General features: G+C 46.5%; 1 protein-coding gene across 3 annotated transcripts in view; it reads right to left on the bottom strand.

Annotated features, from left to right (window-relative positions):
• Nucleotides 1–7704: 7704 nt before the first annotated feature.
• The window catches only part of LOC146059723 (centrosomal P4.1-associated protein-like), a 23199-nt gene continuing 7799 nt past the window's right edge, over nt 7705–23104 (bottom strand). Inside the window, exons 5-10 of one of the 3 annotated variants that reach the window (XM_083172184.1) lie at nt 22947–23067; nt 22309–22374; nt 12869–13058; nt 12484–12672; nt 8359–8482; nt 7705–8211 (exon numbers count right to left, since the gene is read on the bottom strand). In XM_083172184.1, coding sequence (XP_083028310.1) covers nt 8130–8211; nt 8359–8482; nt 12484–12672; nt 12869–13028 — 555 coding nt within the window. In that variant the 5' untranslated portion in view covers nt 13029–13058; nt 22309–22374; nt 22947–23067 and the 3' untranslated portion in view covers nt 7705–8129. Of the gene's footprint in view, nt 8212–8358; nt 8483–12483; nt 12673–12868; nt 13059–19402; nt 22375–22946; nt 23068–23104 lie in introns of those variants that run through there. The other 2 variants (XM_083172185.1, XM_083172187.1) reach the window with 2 other exon arrangements.

Raw genomic sequence — 23104 nt, 5'->3', positions numbered from 1 at the left:
GCACCATTTCCCAGCACTTTAGCGCTATAGTAGTAGTATAGTAGCTCTTACTAACTGCTTTGGGGCTCATCTACATTTGGATATAAGTAATTATGAAAGATTCCTCTCAGATGTAGCAGTACACAACCACGCTTCTAGGTGCCACGTTCACAATCTCTTTTCATAATCTCTCCATTTATGGAACTAGACACGCCCTTTAAGTGGAGCATGACACGCCCCATCAATGGGGCTCTGTGCAAAATTCTGCTACCAACTATAATCTCCCTGAAACTAGTTTTTCAAAAGTAGGCAATTATGGTAAATTTGTGTTTCAGCCCTGGTTATGCAATGGTTCTGAAATCAATTAAAGTAGACCTTTTAGTGTAAAAGTGTCCGTATGATACAGCAATATGCTGGATGCCATGCGGAGTATCCTCATACAGAGACAACCTCCTAAAGCTGAAAGCAAAATAAGTATAGACCTTTACTGTATATTTCTGATTCAATATTTGATGAAGGTATACTAAATACGTGCATATAAAAGATTACCTGCAAACATAACAGTGAGTATGCAATTGAAAAGTAAGCTCAGTTCTGTCATTGCAAATTTGGGTACTTGTGAGTTATCCGGGCTGCCGATTTTTTAATCGCGCCCGAAATCGTGGGCATCGCGTCGGTCGTGGCCGTTATAAGGAGCCGCGACGCGATGCCCACGATTTCCCATAGACAGTAATGTTAAAAGACACGATGGACCCGATTTCCGACACGATTTCCCATAGACAGTAATGTTAAAAGACGCGATGGACCCGATTTCCCATAGACAGCAATGTTAAAATAAAATTACAATGTGAAATTGGCCAATATGTTTTTAAAAAAAATGTTTCATGGCCCCCCACCACCGTTAACGCCACCCCGCTATTGACGCCAACCCGAAGCGTGGCGAGCGCAGCGAGCCCGCGAGGGGCGGCGGTACGCGTCCTCCGACCTTTTCATGCCCTACTATCCACTAGGGCGTGGAGTGAGAATAGAATAGTGTGGCGAGCGCAGCGAGCCCCGCGAGGGGACGCGGACACCTTCACAGGTATCCGCGTGCCCTTGCGGGCTTCACAGGTGTCCGCGTCCCCTCGCGGGGCTCGCTGCGCTCGCCACGCTTCGGGCTCGGTGGCTCGCTGCGCTCGCCACACTATTCTATTCTCACTCCACGCCCTAGTGGATAGTAGGGCATGAAAAGGTCGGAGGACGCGTACCGCCGCCCCTCGCGGGTTGGCGTCAATAGCGGGGTGGCGTTAACGGTGGTGGGGGGCCATGAAACATTTTTTTAAAAAACATATTGCCCAATTTCACATTGTAATTTTATTTTAACATTACTGTCTATGGGAAATCGGGTCCATCGCGTCTTTTAACATTACTGTCTATGGGAAATCGGGTCCATCGTGTCTTTTAACATTACTGTCTATGGGAAATCGTGGGCATCGCGTCGCGGCCCCTTATAACGGCCACGACCGACGCGATGCCCCCGATATCGTGTCTTTTAACATTACTGTCTATGGGAAATCGGGGGCATCGCGTCGCGGCCCCTTATAACGGCCACGACCGACGCGATGCCCCCGATTTGGAGGACAAAATCGGCAGCCCGGATAACTCACATGTACCCAAATTTGTGACAAATTATTTTTTCCTTTATGTTCTGTATTTTGTAAATAAATGAAAATAATAATAAAGAATAATAATTATAAAAATAAGCATCCCTTTTTTAAATTTAGCTTAAGTATTTAAATAACTTGAGGGGCTGTAATTACTACCTCTATCCACTAGATGTCCTCCATCTACTGTTTCAAGCTATGGATATTGGGGGGAAAAAGTTACCAAAACGTCTGCTGGCTGTGGAGGTCATTCTGGTTGACTCGCAAAGCTGCAAATTCTGCAGCTTTGCGAGTCAACTAAGCGCCACCCGCACGGACGTCAATTTTCCGGGTTAGAAATCATTGGATGGTCGCTGACCATCCAATGATTTCTAAAGAGATCGCAAATTTAAGTCACTCTCTGTTGACTCAGATTTGCGGCGCCCTAGTATGGGAAGAGGGCGGGCGGCTGGCATCCAGTGACGTCCGCTGCCCACCCATGGCACCTGCGTCACGGCCGAATTACCATGGGCACGCCGATAAAATGCTGGGCATTCCCATAGGCATGACACGTGCCCACTGTGCACCCCCAGAGCAGCACAATACCACACAACACAAACTCCAAGTGCAGCATCATTTTTTTTCTATACTGTTCACCAGAGACCAAGGAGGTCATTCTAGTTGATTCGTTCCCCTGCAAATTTGCAACAGGGACCGATTGCGAAGGCCTCCGCATGTTCACTTAAGCGCATGTGCAGGCGCCTTCAAAGACTTGCATAGTTGCCATGGTGCTCACACTAGGAGAAGCGTGGAGGATGTTGGAATGCTGCGTTTCCTGGGCATACCCACAAAAACGTCTGGACATCAGCTGCCCACATCCATTTGCAGCGTGGTTTCTGTGCAGCGGGAGTGGGGATTTGCTCGCCCGACTGGCGGTGTTACATGGCTCACAAAGCAACGAAATACTGCTGCTTTGCGAGCCAACCAGAATGACCTCCTAAATGCATAACTTTTCCTCAGAAGTGAGATCAAGCATGGCAATAAGGACATTGGGTTCCTTGGCACATAACAGTTATGGGATAAACTGAACATGAGCTTCTGTCTAGGGTTGGCCATCGATGTGGCCTTCATCAATAGTTTCCATTAACAGCGCGACACGGGCCATCATTAATTAGTCATTACCATGTGTTTTAAAGCGATCAAGTAAGATCGCTTAGAAAATGCCCTGAAATCACCCCATGTGTAGGTCCCATTAGTCCGCCTGTCTGCTACTGACTTTTTTTTTTTAAGATGTGTCCCTGCCCAGAGTAGTGGCTTTGTCCCCTCACCAAAGTAATACCCCTTTTACACCAAAAACCCTCGTCGGACCCTGGTCTTTGAACACTGGAGTTTTGGAGTTTCCAGGATCTGACCCTGCTTTATACCAGTGGCAAACGCAGGATTTTCAGAAGGGGGTTTCCAGAGGGGCGGAGCAAAGCACAGAGATGGACACTTAGATGACCCAGTATATGCCGGGTCAGTTAAAGTATTATAGATAGACCAATATATATATATATATATATATATGGTACTTGTTTCCTAGCACGGCCACAATCTTAAGTAATCGTGGCCCTTATTCTGATTGATGCGGACTTTACCGCGTTCTTACGGATAGCGTCTTTACGGCGTCTGCGCATGCGTGGAGAACGCTACGCGCATGTGCCACGCCTTGACTCGGTACCAGTTCGGACAAAGCCCGTCCAAAACTGGTCCCCGCAATCAGTCGGGAAATAGGGGCGTATTATGGGCGTCATGCGGAATGACACATGGGCGTAGTTTCAAAGTGGGCAAAACGGGGCGGAAACATGGGCGGACACGGGGGAGTACACTTATGTTGGGGGGCGTACATTCGGAAACCACTCCGAATGCACGCGAGCAAAAAGGGCTGAAATGTGCGGTGTCCACAAGTGTACTATTGCTTTGCGGACACCACTCGTTCATGCGGTAGGCGAACGTACGCCTAATGACTACAACCATTAACACCTGAACCCAATACAATCTACTCCTTTACTCATTACTCACTAATAGGACGCTTGTCAGTGCTTTAATTGAAACCATTGCACTTACATTGCTGTAAGGGTTAATGTGTGCAATGCATGTGTTAGGCATGCTTGTAAGGATATATTGGAATCTAATTGATTCCAATTCCAAATAAGCAGTTTTTTATGAGGATAGGTAATTGAATAAGTGGGTCATGTGATGTCTTGCAGAAGATACTTCATAGTGGGTTGTTTGGCGTAAATACTCCGCTTACGTGCGGTAGCACCGCTTGGCTCCCGGTCGGATGCGGTATTCCCGAGCATACTCTGTAATACTCTGTAATACCGTGCCGAATCGGAGTGTTTCTCCCGCACACGCATGGTTTGTATGTCGTCCGTAAACACGCCCTGTTCTTAAAGAGTGAGTCCGTCCGAATGCGGAGGACACGTGGGCGTTTCTACGGACGATGGCCGCATGCGGCAAAACACCGTGGCGTGCGGACCGCTCCGTAAGAATGCGGGAATTTCCGCACAGATCAGAATAAGGGCCCGTGTCCCTTACTTAAGGGACACGATTACCCCCGATGGACCCGATTTCTTTTGAAATCAGGTCCATTTAGCCGGCTAGGAGACAATATCGGGGGCATCGCGTCGGTCGGGACCATTAACATTGGTCCCGACGCGACCGACGCGATGCCCCCGATATTTCCATAGGCTTCAATGTTAAAAAATATTTTAACATTGAAATCTTGTCGGGAAAGGTAAAATATCGGGGGCATCGCGTCGGTCGGGACCATTAACATTGGTCCCGACGCGATGCGACGCGATGCACCCGATTTTTGCATAGGCTTCAATGTTAAAATATTTTTTAACATTGAAATGCTGTAAAAATGTGAAAAAATGTGAAATGGGCCAATATGACCCATTTCACATTATAGATGTCCCCGTCGTCACCCCACGATAGACGCCAACCCGAAGCGTGGCGAGCGCAGCGAGCCCGCGAGGGGCGGCGGTACGCGTCCTCCGACCTTTTCATGCCCTACTATCCACGTCGGCGTGGAGTGAGAATAGAATAGTGTGGCGAGCGCAGCGAGCCACCGAGCCCGAAGCGTGGCGAGCGCAGCGAGCCCCGCGAGGGGACGCGGATACCTTCACAGTTATACGCGTCCCCTTGCGGGCTTCACAGGTGTCCATGGCGACGCGGACACCTATGAAGCCCGCGAAGGGACGCGTTTACCTGTGAAGGTATCCGCGTCCCCTCGCGGGGCTCGCTGCGCTCGCCACGCTTCGGGCTCGGTGGCTCGCTGCGCTCGCCACACTATTCTATTCTCACTCCACGCCGACGTGGATAGTAGGGCATGAAAAGGTCGGAGGACGCGTACCGCCGCCCCTCGCGGGCTCGCTGCGCTCGCCACGCTTCGGGTTGGCGTCTATCGTGGGCTGGGGTTAACGCGCTTAAATTTGGGGGGGTTGGGAATTTTTTTCATTGAATCCAATGTAAAATTGGGTCCCAGGGACCCAATTTACATTGGATTCAATGAAAAAAATCGGGTCAAAAATCGGTCGGTCGCGTCGACCCGATTTTTCCGACACGACCACCCCGATCTGAATCGGTGTGGCCGTGCTAGGAAACAAGTACCATATATATATATATATATATAAATACATACATACATACATACATACATACAGGGGTGTCAACAGCAGTGTAGACCCCTGGGCATAGCAATGTATTGGGGCCACTACTGATCCTCCAGCGGTAGGGGTGGGGGAAGCTTTGATGTCCCCCGGGTGGTAGGGGGTATTATATCAACTGCTCAGCATGTAGGGCCTGGATCAGTAATTTCCATTAATTACCCCTTTACTGCACAGATGGTGGGAGATGGGGTGGGAGAAGGGGGCACTGGGCTGAATGAAGGGGCCCTGACACATAACTTCCAGGGTGGTAGAGGATGTTTAATATGCAGAGGAGGGGTGTATAGTGGAGTGGGCTTATTATTCATAATTTTCATAATTTTTTTTAGCTTGCTTGACTGCAGATGTCTCCAGTTCCCAGAAATACATTTATTAGATTTTAATGGATTTAAAAACTAGAGAATCCCACCTACTAAATGGTAATGGGGACTAGGGGATCAGAGTTCAGGAGGCAGAGCAATCTACCAACGAGAATATAAAACTACATACCAGGTGTGTGGAGCTGGAGCAGTAACCAGCTGCTGGAAGGCTGATATCTCTGGTTCTGGGAACAGTAGAGACAAGTTACTAGTGTCCACCAATGGGGGAGAGTCCCAGCTTTTGGAATATACCCTCAGAGAAACTCTGAGTCAGACAGAACCTGAAATGTCTGACTTGGAAGAGCAATTAACAGGCTTGGATGGGGACCACTGCTTTGAAGTCAGATATCTCCGGTTCCCAAGGGCCGATTTTTAAAATTCTTGTACCCATGGAAAGAGGGGACCCTCAGCTTTCAGCCTAGGGCCCTGAGACTCCTGGGGGGGTTTCTGGGTACCCAGAAACCCCCCCTGCGTGCGCTACTGTATACCCTTACACAGCACTTCGACATGGGTCTGCACCATTTACACTGAACCTGGGTCAGCCCTGTTTTTTCTTGTGGATGTCATTAAAAATGGGTAATATTGCTCGTTGCCAAGGGGGGTGAAATTGCTCGTTGCCAAGGGGGGTGAATCATATATGTATCTCCACATATCTCTTATATATTTAGCCAGATCTGACACTCATCCAATGTTCCCTCTAATTTTACGAAGGCTGTGTGCGGCTAAAGATTTTGGCTGTGCAACTTTGGAATGAAATTTACATTTTTGTGCGTCACTTATATATAACTGGAAAATGACGTTCAGCATTTGTGTTAACTTTACTTCAAAATGATATTAAACATTTAAACATTCAAAATACAGTACACAATGTGGGTGAAACACACATTAATTGAGTCCACAACTGCAAAAGAGGACCACTGCTGCTTTGTGCACTCAGTTGTAATGTCTGTGCGCACGTTCGTCAAGGTGTGTGCGCGGGCACGTGCGCACAGCTTAGAGGGAACACTGGTGGTGGAACTCAGTTCCACCCAGTTCCACCTCCCTTTAACCCCTGCTTATAGCCCACAGTACTGTACAAACCTACCATATTCTTCTTATTGCAAATTACAATATCCAAACTATTTAACCCTTTGAGTGCCAAAATCTCGGCAAAATATCGGCTTAAAAAAATATCAGCGTCACTCACACTTGTTATATAGATTCAAAGAAAAGATGTTGAGTAAAAAAAGATGATATGTCCTATAAACATTACAGGTCATTATGATGAATACAAATGTTTGCTTGGTAATTTTACATCTATTTTGACAAATTCACTTGGCACTCACATGGTTAACACGAGTAAGGGTCAGACTAATACGAGTAAGGGTCAGACTAACACGAGTAAGGGTCAGATTAACACGAGTAAGGGTCAGACTAACACGAGTAAGGGTCAGACTAACACAAGTAAGGGTCAGACTAACACGAGTAATGGTCAGACTAACACGAGTAAGGGTCAGACTAATACAGTAAGGGTCAGACTAACACGAGTAAGGGTCAGACTAACACGAGTAAGGGTCAGACTAACACGAGTAATGGTCAGATTAATACAGTAAGGGTCAGTCTAACACGAGTAAGGGTCAGACTAACACGAGTAATGGTCAGACTAATACAGTATGGGTCAGACTAACACGAGTAAGGGTCAGACTAACACGAGTAAGGGTCAGACTAACACGAGTAAGGGTCAGACTAATACGAGTAAGGGTCAGACTAACACGAGTAATGGTCAGACTAATACAGTATGGGTCAGACTAACACGAGTAAGGGTCAGACTAACACGAGTAAGGGTCAGACTAACACGAGTAAGGGTCAGACTAATACGAGTAAGGGTCAGACTAACACGAGTAAGGGTCAGACTAATACGAGTAAGGGTCAGACTAACACGAGTAAGGGTCAGACTAACACGAGTAAGGGTCAGACTAATACAGTAGTACAATGGGAAACATGCTCAATAGTAAGTGGAGAATAACACATCAGACACTGATTGATTTGTCTTACTTTTTATTGTTGAAACAGCAGATAGATACATATACTGTATACATTCATCTGTATGTGAGTGTATATTACACATAATAGGCCACTCAACGGACCAAATGACTCCTCAGAAAGTGTAAGCAAAATGATATGTTTCAAACTTGCTGGATATGGAGAGAGGGAGTTGTGAAGACAGAGATTGGGGGTAGGGGGTTACCCGTCAACGGGACAGGCTTGGGTAGGGGGATAAGCTGTCAACAGGACAGCAGGACATGTCAACAGGACATGCTTTTTAACATTAATTATAAAACTTGCATAAACTTCAATGATTCAAGTTTTATGCATATAACAATCAATATAAACTTTAAAGCTGCAAGTTCCCAAATTCTGGGACATGCAGCACAAGATGGAAATGACTCAGTGAGTCCGATGTCCAGGTTCTGGTCTTATATATCCACCTTGGGCATCCCATCCTCCTCGTCCTGGCACAGGAAGCCCACAGAGGCAGGCTTGTAGTAGATGTCATTCCTATAAATAAAAACCTTGATCAGTGACTGTTATTGTGAAGACACAAATGTTTCCCATGTACAAGTCATGTCATTATTCCCTGCCCTGCTGCTACCAGCGCCTGCTCCATGTTAGTGGCCCTTACTGAGTACATTTATCTGTACCTACCAGGGGGAGGAGTCTCTGCTCGCACAAGAGCCTCTGTTGTTATCTGATGGGGTTTCCACCAGGTCCAAGAGCTCTGAACAGCCACTGCTGCCGCTAACAGAGGAATCCAGAGACGTCGTATCATCTGAAAATGAAAGCCAGAATCCAATTGGTTGCTATGGGCAACATCACCTCTTTACTTTGTAGTAAATGTACATATATACTAGTTACCTGTCTGTCACAGAACTCCCAGCTTATTACATATATACTAGTTACCAGCCTGTCACAGAACTACCATCTTATTACATAGGGCAGTATTCAATGAGAAAAATTCTCTGTGTTTTATGGAGAATTTGTGCTTTGTTCGCCTTGGACGGAGCATTTTTCTCTCCAAAAGCGAGCAACCCTATTCAATGTGAAATATTCTCCGTCTTTCTAAGTGATTTTCTCCGTCTCTCTCCGTGTAGAAATTCTCCATCTTTTGATGGGGAGCTGGAATGTGAACTTTTAAACTAAAAGGTTTTTTTTTTTTAATTTTGGTGTAAAAAAATCAGGGTTTTTTTTCTGTGAAGGGGCATGTTATTATATTTATATATGAATATATATTTAATTTTAAAAAATATATATTTTTTTATTTTTATTTTTTTACACAGTGCAGCCAGCAGGGGGCCGGAGCGCTCGAGCCGCTCATTAGATATTCATATATTCACTGCACCCGATCGTTAATATGCAAGATCGGGTGCAGTGAATACTGGGTCCCCCGCTGGCTATAGGGGGGGGGCAGCCTGTGCTGCCTGGGTCCCGGGAGCCCCCCTACCCTCCACATTCCTCTGGAGCAGCCAGGGAGACTTTAATCTCTCTGGCTTCTTCCGTCCCCCGGCTCCCTGAAAACTCCCTGCCGCGGACGCTCGTCCGCTGCAGGGGTTAAGACTCGCCGCGAGTGGCGGCGAGTCTTAAATACATTGAATAGTGGGAGCAGGAGGCTCCGGAACAGGGAGAATCTCCGCTAAAACACGGAGAGTGCATGGAGAGCGAAATAAAACGCTCTCCATGCACGGAGAACTTTTTCATTGAATACTGCCCATATACTGTATACTTGTTACTAGCCTGTCACAGAACTCCCAGCCTATTACATATATACTAGTTACCTGCCTGTCACAGAACTCCCAGCCTATTACATATATACTGTATAGAAGTTAAGAGCCTGTCACAGAACTCCCAGCCTATTACATATATATACTAGTTACCAGCCTGTCACAGAAATCCCAGCTTAGTACATACATACTAGTTACCTGCCTGTCACAGAACTCCCAGCCTATTACATATATATACTAGTTACCAGCCTGTCACAGAACTCCCAGCTTATTACATATATACTAGTTACCTGCCTGTCACAGATCTCCATACCTCCCAACCTTATGAATGTCAGAATAGGACACTCGCCTCAAAAGGGGATGTGGCATATGCAAAAGGTCATGGCATATGCTAATTAGGCCGTGCCCCATTTTCGGTCGCAACTAGCCGCTGTGTGCATGCGCACAGCGTCTATTCTGTCAGATTGGGGGAGACTCCCAACTCCCCCCCCCCCCCTGCAGCGGGACACTGCCGGCCACGGGAGGGACACGGGAACATCCCCAAAAACCACGGGACAGTTGGGAGATATGGATTTCACAGCCTATTACATGAATACTAGTTACCGGCCTGTCACAGAACTCCCATCATATTGCATATGTACTAGTTACCTGCCTGTCACAGAACTCCCAGCTTAGTACATATATACTAGTTACCTGCCTGTCACAGAACTCCCAGCTTATTACATATATACTAGTTACCTGCCTGTCACAGAAATCCCAGCCTATTACATACATACTAGTTACCTGCCTGTCACAGAAATCCCAGCTTAGTACATATATACTAGTTACCAGCCTGTCACAGAACTCCCAGCTTATTACATATATACTAGTTACCTGCCTGTCACAGAACTCCCAGCTTATTACATATATACTAGTTACCAGCCTGTCACAGAACTCCCAGCCTATTACATATATACTAGTTACCTGCCTGTCACAGAAATCCCAGCCTATTACATACTGTATACTAGTTACCTGCCTGTCACAGAACTCCCAGCTTAGTACATATATACTAGTTACCAGCCTGTCACACTGACGGAACATAACAGTAATGTCAGCACCACCTGTGCATGTGCCCGAACAAAGCAACACTACAATTAGACAAGTGATCAGAAACAAGCAGCCAATGCATAACACATGTGGACTCTTTGAAAAAGCCCTCTGATAGGGCGAAACGCGTTAAAGGGCTACCCAGCTAAAAGCCTTTTTGGAATTATTTGCCCAGACACCATTAATTCCGGATCTACAAGCCTCCTATGCATAATCTACATTGGCACCACTACATCTGGGGAGAGAGCGGAACAGATCTGATGTCACCACGCACCTGAAAGCCGCTAGGAGAACTCCGGTGAGACTGGGGAGAAACGGCAGTGCAGGTGAGAGCAGCGCTAGTCGCCCGGACCAACCACGTGGGTGAGTGACACGCCAGCTCTAACATCTCCACGGTGTCCCCCCCACAACCCGCTCACCGGAGGGACGCTCCGTATCGGCTGGGACCAAAGCGCACATTGTGCGCAGGTGAGAGACGCGCCACTGTGCGCTACTACCAGTTACTAAATATTTCTCACAAACTTACCACAGACGTTGTAGGTCCCGCATTATATTTCAACTAAAGGGACTGTATCTGGAGGCAAGGGCTATTAGCGCCCTGCACACGCAAACATTCTTGCAAAAGAAGTAAGTGTTTCCATTCCATAGACGAATGGACTGAGTATCTTTATATATTTCAAGGCTCAAAATCGTTTTACTGCATAATTTTTTATTGCATAATAATTTTATAAATAACAGGAATATTTATTTGCTGTTTGGTTGTACTATATTGTGAAGTTGCAGGTGGCCGCCTATAAAATTGTATTGTCTTTATATATGTTCTTTTTTAAGAAATTAAATATACATAAAATTACCAACTAAAATTAATGAAAATGTGTGTGTGTGAAGTGACTTCATCCATGGTGCATTTTTGAACAAAATAATAGCGCAGAGACTCCATTTTTTTATGTTTTCAATTGTATCTGTTTGTGACCTGCACCTTCATTGGTTCAGGTGATAGACAGTTGTAGGGTACCTGCACTGGTACACACAGGAGGACTGCAGCTGAATTATAAATTCATTTATATTCTTTAAAAAAAAAAAACCTTTTTTCTTTTATATATAATAATTCTGTTATTTCTCAAACTAGCGCCCAATTCACCACTAAAATCGAGTGGTTTCTGTTGCATTACACATGGGGAACCTTACATCCAGCCCGTACATAACACCTGGGGAACCTTACATCCAGCCCGTACATAACACCTGGGAAACTTGCATCCGGCCCGTACATAACACCTGGGGAATCTTGCATCCTGCCCGTACATAACACCTGGGGAATCTTACATCCAGCCCGTACATAACACATGGGGAACCTTACATCCAGCCCGTACATAACACCTGGGGAATCTTGCATCCGGCCCGTACATAACACCTGGGGAATCTTACATCCAGCCCGTACATAACACCTGGGAAACTTGCATCCGGCCTGTACATAACACCTGGGGAATCTTGCATCCTGCCCGTACATGACACCTGGGGAATATTACATCCGGCCCGTACATAACACCTGGGGAATCTTGCATCCTGCCCGTATATAACACCTGGGGAATCTTACATCCAGCCCGTACATAACACCTGGGGAATCTTGCATCTGGCCCGTACATAACACCTGGGGAATCTTGCATCCTGCCCGTATATAACACCTGGGGAATCTTACATCCAGCCCGTACATAACACCTGGGAAACTTGCATCCGGCCCGTACATAACACCTGGGGAATCTTGCATCCTGCCCGTACATAACACCTGGGGAATCTTGCATCCTGCCCGTATATAACACCTGGGGAATCTTACATACAGCCCGTACATAACACCTGGGAAACTTGCATCCGGCCTGTACATAACACCTGGGGAATCTTGCATCCTGCCCGTATATGACACCTGGGGAATCTTACATCCGGCCCGTACATAACACCTGCAGAAGCTTACCTGCACCGAACAGGAAAAAGGCGACTCTCTCCGATATAACTGCATTCACTGCTGCTACCACCGCAGGATCTGGTGGTGGAGGTGATGCTTCTGTGAGGTGCCCTGTGGTGTAGCTGCTGCTGGAGTCAGAGTCACTGCTGCTGGATTCAGAAGCACAGCTGCTGCTGTCTGAGGAATCAGTACACATTTCTAGAAAGTGATAGATAGAATCAGATTGCTTGTTATAGGCAACATCCTGGGGAATCTCACATCCAGCCCATACTTAACACCTGGGGAAGCTTACATCCAGCCCATACATAATACCTGGGGAAGCTTACATCCAGCCTGTACATAACACCTGGGGAAGCTTACATCCAGCCCATACATAACACCTGAGGAAGCTTACCCTCACTGGGCAGGTAGATGTCCTCCTGCGCCAGAGGTGTGCCCACCTTCACAGTAATGGGCTGGACCATGTCCTCCTGCTCCAGAAGTTTGCCCACCACACGTAGAGGAGTGGAGCAACGGCTGGTGGAGGGATTCGCAGCACTAATGGGCTGGACCATGATCCTCCTCACTTTGGCGGACTTGCCTGTCTATAAGGAGCAGAGGAAGAGACACCATGAGCTGTGACTACATAACTCTACATAACAGTTTAGTCACTTTTTACCATAGAAGCAATAGCACAGATCAGGGCAGTGGAATCAGCTGGAGCGTCACCATTGTGGCTTATAAGTTATTGCTATAACTATTAGTGCCAATGTCAGCCGTTATAATAAGATTATAGCAATGGATAATGATAGAGATTAGATGCGCTTATTTTATTTTTTTTGGTTTGCTGTATTTTCACAAAATTTCTTATACTGTCAGTAACATATAACCATTGTTAGTGTAACACTCACTGGAGAGTACAAAGTGACCATGTCCCTGGGCACCAGGGGGTATGCACTATAGCACAAAGGCGGGTACCCAGTAACTTCAAACACACACACACACACCCCCCCCGGGGCTATGGTGAGGGGGAGGGTATAATATGACATAATTCAAAAGAATCACATAAATTTTGCCCCACCCCTTCACCAGGGACGGATTTAGGTGTCATGCCGCCCATAGGCACAACATTTTTGGCCGCCCCCTCCCCCCCCATTAGAGGAATCGGTGGTCAGAAATGAGGTGAAAATGGAAGATAAAGTTGTCAGAGGAAATGACAGTTAGGGATAGAGGGATAAGGGGGATAGACTGTTGAGGGCAGTCACTATGGCAGCAGATCTCCTTCTGTGTGAATACATACCCCTACTGTACACCAGACAGACAGCTCCCTAACCCCTCTAATCAGCTCCCTATCCCCTCTATTTATGTCTAACTCTCCTCCTCATGGCAGGCATATCTGCCTGCCCACCTGCACCCCCCTACCCCTGTTATTCACTCTATCCAGTACACACAGAGACCTCACCTCACAGCAGCTGGAATACCGCGCTGCCGCACAGCCTGTCAGTCAGACAGTCACCCGCTGGGGCACATCACGGAGCTCAGTCAGCATGTCTCCACCCTCCCCCCCCCCCCCTCCGGTGGCCGGCCGCTGTGCTCAGTCAGCGCTGCTGATGCTGAACCAGAGTCCCGCCCCGGCTCTGAGCGTGCGCACATTAAGTGCTCAGTCGCGGTGCTCCCATCCTCTCCATTCCCCCTCACCACGCTCCCTCACAGGACACTGACGCTGCTGGCCTGCTGCCAGCGACTAGCGGTCAGCAGCAGCCCTATTAGAGCCCTTAGTTCCTGCAGCTAGAGGGACAGGAGACGATGGAGAAGTTGCCCCCTTCTGGCTTAGACGTGCGGTAATTAATTACATGGTCTCCGAAAGTTCCGCTCATTGGCAACTGTCAGTGACTCAGTCTGACAGCTGCCGCCCTTAATAGGTGCCGCCCCTAGGCCCGTGCCTCACCCACTGCATACTGTCCTCCACCCTCCTCCAGTTCTAGGGATGCCCATCGACCATCAATGATTTCAAATCATCGATGTTTATGACCGATGTTGAATACTTTTGCCATCGATGTGGGAGGACCAGATGGTTTCCCTACATCGATGGCAAAGGAGAACCGATCAAGTTTCAAATTTTTTTAAGGAGCCGGGACACGGAGCATAGCTCCACCCCCCACACCCGGAAGTCCCGCCACCGAGTTCTGATTGACCCACGGCCTATTCAGTCAGATATAATGGATGACCATCGATAGCTACAACAATCGATGGTTATCCAAGTAATATTTTACTATTACCGATGGCAGGGTGCAAAATCGTCATCAATGCCAACCATCGCCAGTGGGGACCCGCTCACCCTGTGTTGCCCACATTCCCCTATCATGCTTTACCACCCAGCATCCTGCTCTCATGCACCCTTACGGCCTCACAGTGGGAGAACACACTGACTCAGGGGCACCGTCCTGTAATCCTGCGCTGCCACGCTGGATGCTCACCCACTGGCTGGAGCTGCACAGTGTCCCCCACCCTCCTCTGCACCAGCACAAAAGCTTTAGTCCCCCTCATACCCACACACCTCTATCACTGCGATGCCTCCTGTTCTCATGCCCCGCTCACTCTGTGTTGTCCACATTCCCCTATCATGCCTCATAGCCCAGCCTCCTGCTCTCATGCACCCTAACTCCCACCCAGTAGGAGGAGACGCTGACTCAGGGCCACTGTCCTGTACTCCTGTGCTGCCATGCTGGACCCTCACCCACTGGCAGAAGCTGCACAGTGTCTCCCACCCTCCTCTTTAGTCCCCCTTAGCCCACACACCCCATCACTACCCAGCCTCCTGTTTTCCTGTATCGTGACCTCCGCCAGTGGGAATCCGCTGACTCAAAAACACCCTACTATACTATTGCACACACACACACACCTAAACAACACGCATGCACACACACCCCCACCCCCCACACACCTACAAAAGTCACTGTACCCTCCACACTATCAATGTATGGTGTGTACACACTTGTACAATCTGCATGAGATCCAGATGAGATTTTGACTATATAGTCAAAATCTCATCTGGATCTCATGCAGAAAGTCTTGGCTGCATAGACTATATAGTGCAGATAGTCGCTTTTTAATTAAACAAAACAATGCACACCCCCTTCCAAATCATATGCTCTCTAACACATTTCACCTATAACTCAAGTTGCAATACAGGCATCTTTTATACAATTCTAACCATATGTCTCACAATACAAACGTTCACAAATTATATATATATACTTCATATGACTGGCAATACTGATACATTATTTACTGCTGTGTATTGGCTCTTTACTTGAGACACAGGCCCTTATTCTGGTTGGTGCGGTAATATCCGCGTGCGTTCGTGCCGCCGATGTTTTGTGTCTGCGCATGTGCAGAGGCGTCTCTGCGCATGTGCGAGCGGGACGTACGGCCAAATCCCGCATGAAATGTGAACACTCCGAACAGGGGGTGGAGAGGGGCGTGAAGGGCTATTTGGGCTCATTACCATATGCATACGCCCCGCGTTTCATGGGCGTTCCCATGCAAACGCTGGGCGTACGTATGGTAATGCAGTCGTGACGCACGTGTAGGGGGCGGACATGTGACATCGCCGGATGTCAGCTGCCCTCCCAGATCCCTGCTTTTGCACGGAAAATTGTCCTTGTGGTCTGAGGTTGCGGGAGCTGGTGGAGCACTCGGTCCTGCATTCGATGGTCTGCGACCATCGAATGATGGGGGAGGTTCCCTGAGATGGAGGAGGCGTATTCCATGAAAAATACACGTGCGGTCCGTTCGGCCAGCTTCTTACCGCGTACGGACGGAGTTGGCGATCCGTATGGAAGGCGGGGTTTCGCACGCACGGTCCTGGCCGCATATTCGGATCCGGCCGCACCGATCAGAATAAGGCCCACAGTAATCACAATACAGCCAGTACTTCTGAGTCATGTCTACTATAAATAGAGAGGCAATGCCATCCACATGTTATCTTGACAAAGGTCCTGGAGGAGGACCGAAACGTAGATGCCCTGCACCCTCTGCCATGCTGCCTGAATAAACTCTGTTGACTGAGAAAAACAGACTGGTGAGTGACACCATTTATTTGGGAGATATATATATATGTATACTTCCATCAATGGGGGGGGGATCAGATGTTTGCCTTCATCGATGGTGCAACATAACACGTGTCATGCCCTGTCTCTGGATCTGATTGGCCACGAGCTAGTCTGTCTGGAGAACTTTAACTGGTGTCTGCCTTATCGACTAGAGTGCCAGCTCGCAGCACCGAAACATCCACATATATATAATATTACATACCTTCCAACCAGGGCCGGATTATAATGGAGGCACAAGGGGTCAGTGCCCCTGGGCCCCACACTAGCTAGGGGCCCCCTGTTGCTGGCATGTATTTAAAAAAAAAAATATTTTTTTTTTTAGCTAAAGGTTTTGTGCATGGGAGTGGGGTAGTGCTGCAGCTTCACCTGTCTGCCAATGTGACAATGATTAATGGTGCTGAGCATCGGGAGCCAAGGCACACTGATTGCACAAGTGTGCAGTGCCTTACTGGGAGTTGACTAAGTCCCATGACACGTTAAACCAGAGGGCAGAGGCTGAGAGGTTTGTGCTGAGCTCTAATTGGTGGAGCTCATTACATGCCCATGGAGAACAGCAGCAGCTTAGTCATGGGAGGGTTTTTAATCAAAGGCAGCACTAGGACTGTGAGGTCTCCTACAGAGTAAGGTGCAGAGGGACAAACACAGGCTTTTCATATGGTATGTATTTATGTGTATGTGTGTGTGTATATATATATATATATATATATATATATATATATATATATATGCAGTTACCCATTGACCAAGTTTGTACTGCCTTTACTCTGTGTTTTGACAGTGTAATATTCTGCGGCAAGTAATGACAAGTGCAAGGGGGCACCCCTGGCTAAAGTACCCCGGGCCCCCCGAAGGCTTAATCTGGCACTGCTTCCAACTTGACTTACTCCACAATGGACAAAATGCTATTTTCTAAGACTTCTCTCTTAATTAGGGATGACCATCGGTGTGGTTGCCATCGATGGTGATATTGCATGTAGTCATCAATGGTAGCCATCTACAGAGTGTAATTGTGGCTTCACCAACCGATGGTCATCCCTTTTATGTGACAGACTGGCTCATGGGCCAATCAGTTCCAGGGGCAGGGCATCACAGGTGTTATGTTGCACCATCGATGAAGGCAAACATCTTATTCTCCCCCATTGATGGCAAAAAAGTTTTATTCAACATCAGCCAGAAACCATCAATGACTATGAATCATCGATGGTTGTTGGCAATTCCTACTTATTTTAGGATTGCTATCACCTTAACAAGTAACTAGTTCAACACAGGTGGCAGCAATTATAATATCAGAGGGAATCCCAGGAACAGAGCATTATGTCCCTCCTGGAATGGGTCATGTTGGGAGAAACCCCCATCTTACATCCTGCGTTTCCCCTGGTATGAGGGTCACCAGCAGGGGTGCCAGATCATCCCTTTAATAAGCGCACAAATGAATTACACAGGTCCCAGTGGTTAGAGTTCATACCAACTGTCATTACATCCAATGAGCAATCAATATATTTTTAACACAGGTTCTGGGGCTAAACTTGTCTACTCATCGGACATAATGACTGTTGGCATGATCTCTGACACCTGGGACCTGTGTAATTAATATATGCTCTTATTAAAATGATGATCTGGCAACACTGGTCACCAGGAGGCATGGGCAGTTAGTGGCAGTTATAGTCTGGCAGGAGGCAGCTACTAGCAGGAGAAAAGCGCACACTGCAGGGAGACACTTCAGTACTGATAATGTGAGGCTTATGGTGAAATGTGAGTATTACTACACAACATGCCCACATTATGAGACACTGCTGCCTAGGAATTGTGCAGGGGAGGGTATAGGAGATGTACATAATGGTGTAAGTATTACATCTCAGGCCCTGTGCTGGGGAGGACCTGGGGGAGCGTAATAAATCCCCATTGAGTCTGTGCCCATGTTACTGAGACACCCCTATGCACTGTACCCCCATACCACTATGTGTCCCTATATGATTGTTACTAGAAGACCCACATGAGCAGGACCCTGGGTCACCTATACAGTGCAAAGGAGAAGGTGCATCCCCCTACCATGTACCCCTAATGCTACATACAGGGAGCACCACCTACCCATGTACCCCTAATACTACATACAGGAGCATCACCTACCCGTGTACCCCTAATGCTACATAACAATAATGAACCATAAATTGGTCATTGGCATTAAAACCACTTGAATTCCCCCCCATAGAGTTGAAGAGCAGCGTTACCCTTTTTGTTACATGGATGTTCAATACATGAAAAAAAAACTTAAGTTAAAGTGGAAATGTGTGAACAGTGAGAATAACAATACAATATACCTATACCCCCGTATTTAGGCTACAGAATTGGACAAATCACCACCATATCTGCCCAGAAACTCCCAATATCGGCTGAGCTCCCCCTATGGCGGCCTATGATAATTCTTTGTATGTACAAAGTACAATCCATAAATATAACGGCACTCTTACCTTCCTGCTGGGTGCAGGGATGCACAGTTTACTGCACAAGCAGCCCATAATATCACCTGTAGTAATAGGTAACCTCCAAAAAGTTAGAGCTGAAGCACAAGAGATAAAATCAGCTTCCTCTCCTGATGCCGTTAGAATGTCCTCTGCCAGAGCATTTGTGATGTCATAATGATGTCATGATACAAGATGGCCGCTATGCAGTCAGTTAGTTAGTGTTAGTGGGTATAACTGTATATATCTCAGTGTCTTCTAACTATAACATAACACCGTCATACAGCTGCATCTTTATACTGATAAAACATTGGGATACTGTATTTGTAGCGGTTTTACAATTGGGAAAAGCAGCACAAAAGTAGGTACAATACATTTATTTATTTATTTATTTATTTATTTATTAACAGTTTCTTATATAGCGCATACAAATTCCGCAGCGCTGTACAGAGCATAGTTATGAGCAAACACAAAACAAAATTACATTACAAGACAGTTTAGGACAAGTACATGGTTAATACAGATAGTTACATCAGGGGACAGGACACTGAAGCAATTATCAGGGTGGCAGTGGTTTATATATTCTAAGAAAGGCACATGAGGAGAGAGGGCCCTGCCCGTGAGAGCTTACATTCATTTACTATGTGAACCCGCCCCTATGAGCTGTGACCCCACCCCTTTTTTTGCACAATTATATGCTGCTAAGGAAACAACAAACATTATTAGTTATACCATGTGGGCAATATTATTTAATTCATATATTGGGGGGAAAAATAAATACAGGTTGAGTATCCCGTATCCAAAATGCTCGGGACCAGGAGAATTTTGGATAACGGATTATTCCGTATTTTGGAATATTTTAATATTTCAAATATGTATTTTGAAGTATCTTGCATTTATGTTGTATAAACACATAAAATACAGACAAATATATTTTATTACCACATAAAATACACACAAATATATTTTATTTGTTCAAAAAACACGGTTTTAAAACAGGAAACAAAATTTGTGTACTATCTCAGATATTGAATTTGAATGCCAAGCAACCATTTTCTTGTACATATATAGTGCCAGTTACATATCATGTCACCAGTAGTGATGTTACAAATGTCCCCAGTGAGTTTTTAGCAAAAAAATAAATAAAATGTCACTTTCTGGAATGTATGGTTTTCGGAATAATTTGGATAACGGATACTCGGATACGGGATACTAAACCTGTATATAATCAAAGGTAGCAATACTTTATTAGATTTTCGAGGCAATTTTTATAGATTACTAATGTGGGCAATCATTATTATATTACCAATATATAAATGATGGTCAAATAATAAAATATTAAATGTTGCTCCCATCATAAAGACTTTTATTGCCCCATTAGCATAAAAGATAACATTGTCCATTAATCATTATTTAATAAATAATATTATTCTCTTACTATAATTATACAACTGGGGGAAAGTTAACTAATTTTTGTAAGAAAGGTCCTGCCCTTAGTATCTATTATTGACAATTGCACAGTGCCACTTCTGTAATAATGTGCAATGGGTGTAATTCTCAGCATATGTCGCTTAAGGTGCCCATACACTAGTAAGATTTATCTTCAGATCTGGCTGGTTGGAACAAAAACATGGTTATGGATGAGTGACAGTTTTCCAGCATTTCTAAGCAAATGGTCAACTGTCATTTGCTCTCATCCATAACCATGTTTTTGTTTCAACCAACCAGATCTGAAGATAAATCTGCGTGTGTATGGCCACCTTTACAATTGCACAGTACTACTTCTTTAATAATGGGCAATGGGTGTAATTCTCAGCAAATGTCGCTTACAATTGAAGTACTACTTCTGTGATCATGTAAAATGGGTGTAATTCTCAGAATACAGTATATGTTACTGACAATTGCACAGTACCACTTCTCCAATCATGTCCAGTAGGTGTAATTCTCAGTATCTGTCACTGACAATTGCTTACCTACATGCTTGTTGCTAGGGGTTATATGCTCCTTGCCTGGGGTTACATGCTAGGGGGGACATTTTATGCTGGTTGCCACAGGGGAGGGGGCGTTTTATGCTGGTTGCCATGAGGCGGGGGGGGGGGGTCACTTTAGGTTCGTTGCCACAGTGGAGTGGGGCATTTTTTGCTTGTTGCCACGGAGGGGGGGAAAAGCCGACATGCTGCTCAGCAGAGGGGGACTGGATGTGGCTGGAATAGCTGACACGCTGCTCTGAGTTGTTTTAGCCACATCCAGTCCCCCGCCACCCTGACAGCCTGCTCACCTACTCTGCTGAGAGCGGCTGTTACTGGACTTACATGGCGGGGGGCTGCATTTAGGGCAATATCAGCCAATACACACTGCGGGCAAAGCTGAGCACACCTGGCTCTCACCTCTCCTGGGGATGCCCTGCTGCTGCTGATGAACCGCTGTTGCTCTGCCTCCTGCCTTTCGTACAGGGTGACCGGGCCCCTCGTGTGGGGGTGCACGGGGGTCTGGACACACGCTGCGGCCAGCATGGAGTCCCGGTGAGTCCTCGCCATGGTGTCCGGCGCCGGCTGGTAGCTACTGACGCTGCCTGGTTACCGCGGACGCTACAGGATGCGGAAGGAGATGTAGAAAACATGCACCTACCCCAGGGTGCGCAGCGGCTGCAACGCAACCTGTAAAACCTACAGTAATTGACTGCCGGGCGGCCACTGTTCAATGATTTGGTCCCGGCAGCCGCTGCAGTGATTGGCTTGCAGCGGCTCGCAGGTTGAGCACAGCGCGTCCCCGGGGACCGGTTTAGGGTAAAATACACGCTATAGCGTGTTTTTGCGAACCCTGGTGGCGGATGCTGAAATATTCAAATATTTAAAAGTGATTATGTAAATGCATTTGGGGTGAAGGATGTCACATTACCTCTATTTCCAAACAAATTCCAAATGTTTCATTTTATTTTAAATTGGACAATTTGTGTACACATGGTCTTGTTTTTATTAATATATCATTAAGTATTTTACATAAATGTCCATTATAAAATATGTACAGTTGATATATACTATACATGTACATCAATCCACGTTCTGTATTTACAAAACCTATGTACATGCTGGGAGCAACATTTAAAATAATGATATAAATAGATTAACTTCAGGCCCCTCTTAAACATAAGGGATCACATTTTAGTGTCCATGATGACATTTCCATCCTTGTCTTTAACCCTAACCCTTCCAGATGCATATTTGGTTTCCTGATGGCCATTAGTATACACAGTTTTCACTGTTCCATTGGGGTATTCTCACCTCTTAAACTGCGCTGTGTGCAGTTCTCGCTGCCCATTGTCAAACTGTATTACTTTGGTCCCATCGCTAAAGGAAGACAAACAAACACTTACAGTATGTAATAAAGCCTAAAATTACATTCATCATAATGTAGAATAAACAAAGATATAGGGGGAGATTCTCTAAGAATCTCCGCCCCCCTTCGCCGCCCATCGCATATTTAATTATTGCATATGCTGTAACATATGCGATAATTAAGGCAAAGGACTTCTCTTGCGTTAAGAGCTGTCCTTTGCGGTGAGAGTCGCCGGGTCCCAGCAGGTCCCGGCGGCTCTCCCCTCCCTCCCACACACGGCGCTGCTGCGCCGGGCTCTCCTCCTCCCTGCACCCGGAAGAGGATCAGTGCAGGGAGGAGGTCACAGGTCCGGGCAGCACTGCGCTGTGCTGCCCGGACACAGGTGAGGGGGGGGGGGGGGCGGTGGAGGGTTGCGATAGAAGCCCATTGGCTTCTATGGGGCATCGCCAGATTTTTCTAGCGATGCCCCCCGCCACGGTAACCCAGCGGGGATGCTTACAGCATCCCAAAATGCAGTAAAAACCCTGGTAACGGGGTTTTTACCGCATTTTTAGCTTAGAGAATCTCCCCCCCAGTAACTTACAGATGAGTTGTTATTATGGTCCCATCCGGGAAGATGCTCTCTTCCTTCCCATCGTGGTACGGATTCTTCATAATCTGGTCTTGGAACGTTATCTCTTTCTTTAAGTCGAAAAAATGCTTTTCTAAAATGGAAAATAATTGTTAGATGATTTATAATAC

Source organism: Crinia signifera, chromosome 2, assembly GCF_055691185.1.
Source record: "Crinia signifera chromosome 2, ASM5569118v1, whole genome shotgun sequence".
NCBI lineage: Eukaryota > Metazoa > Chordata > Amphibia > Anura > Myobatrachidae > Crinia > Crinia signifera.
This window is presented reverse-complemented; position numbering and strand designations above follow the sequence as displayed.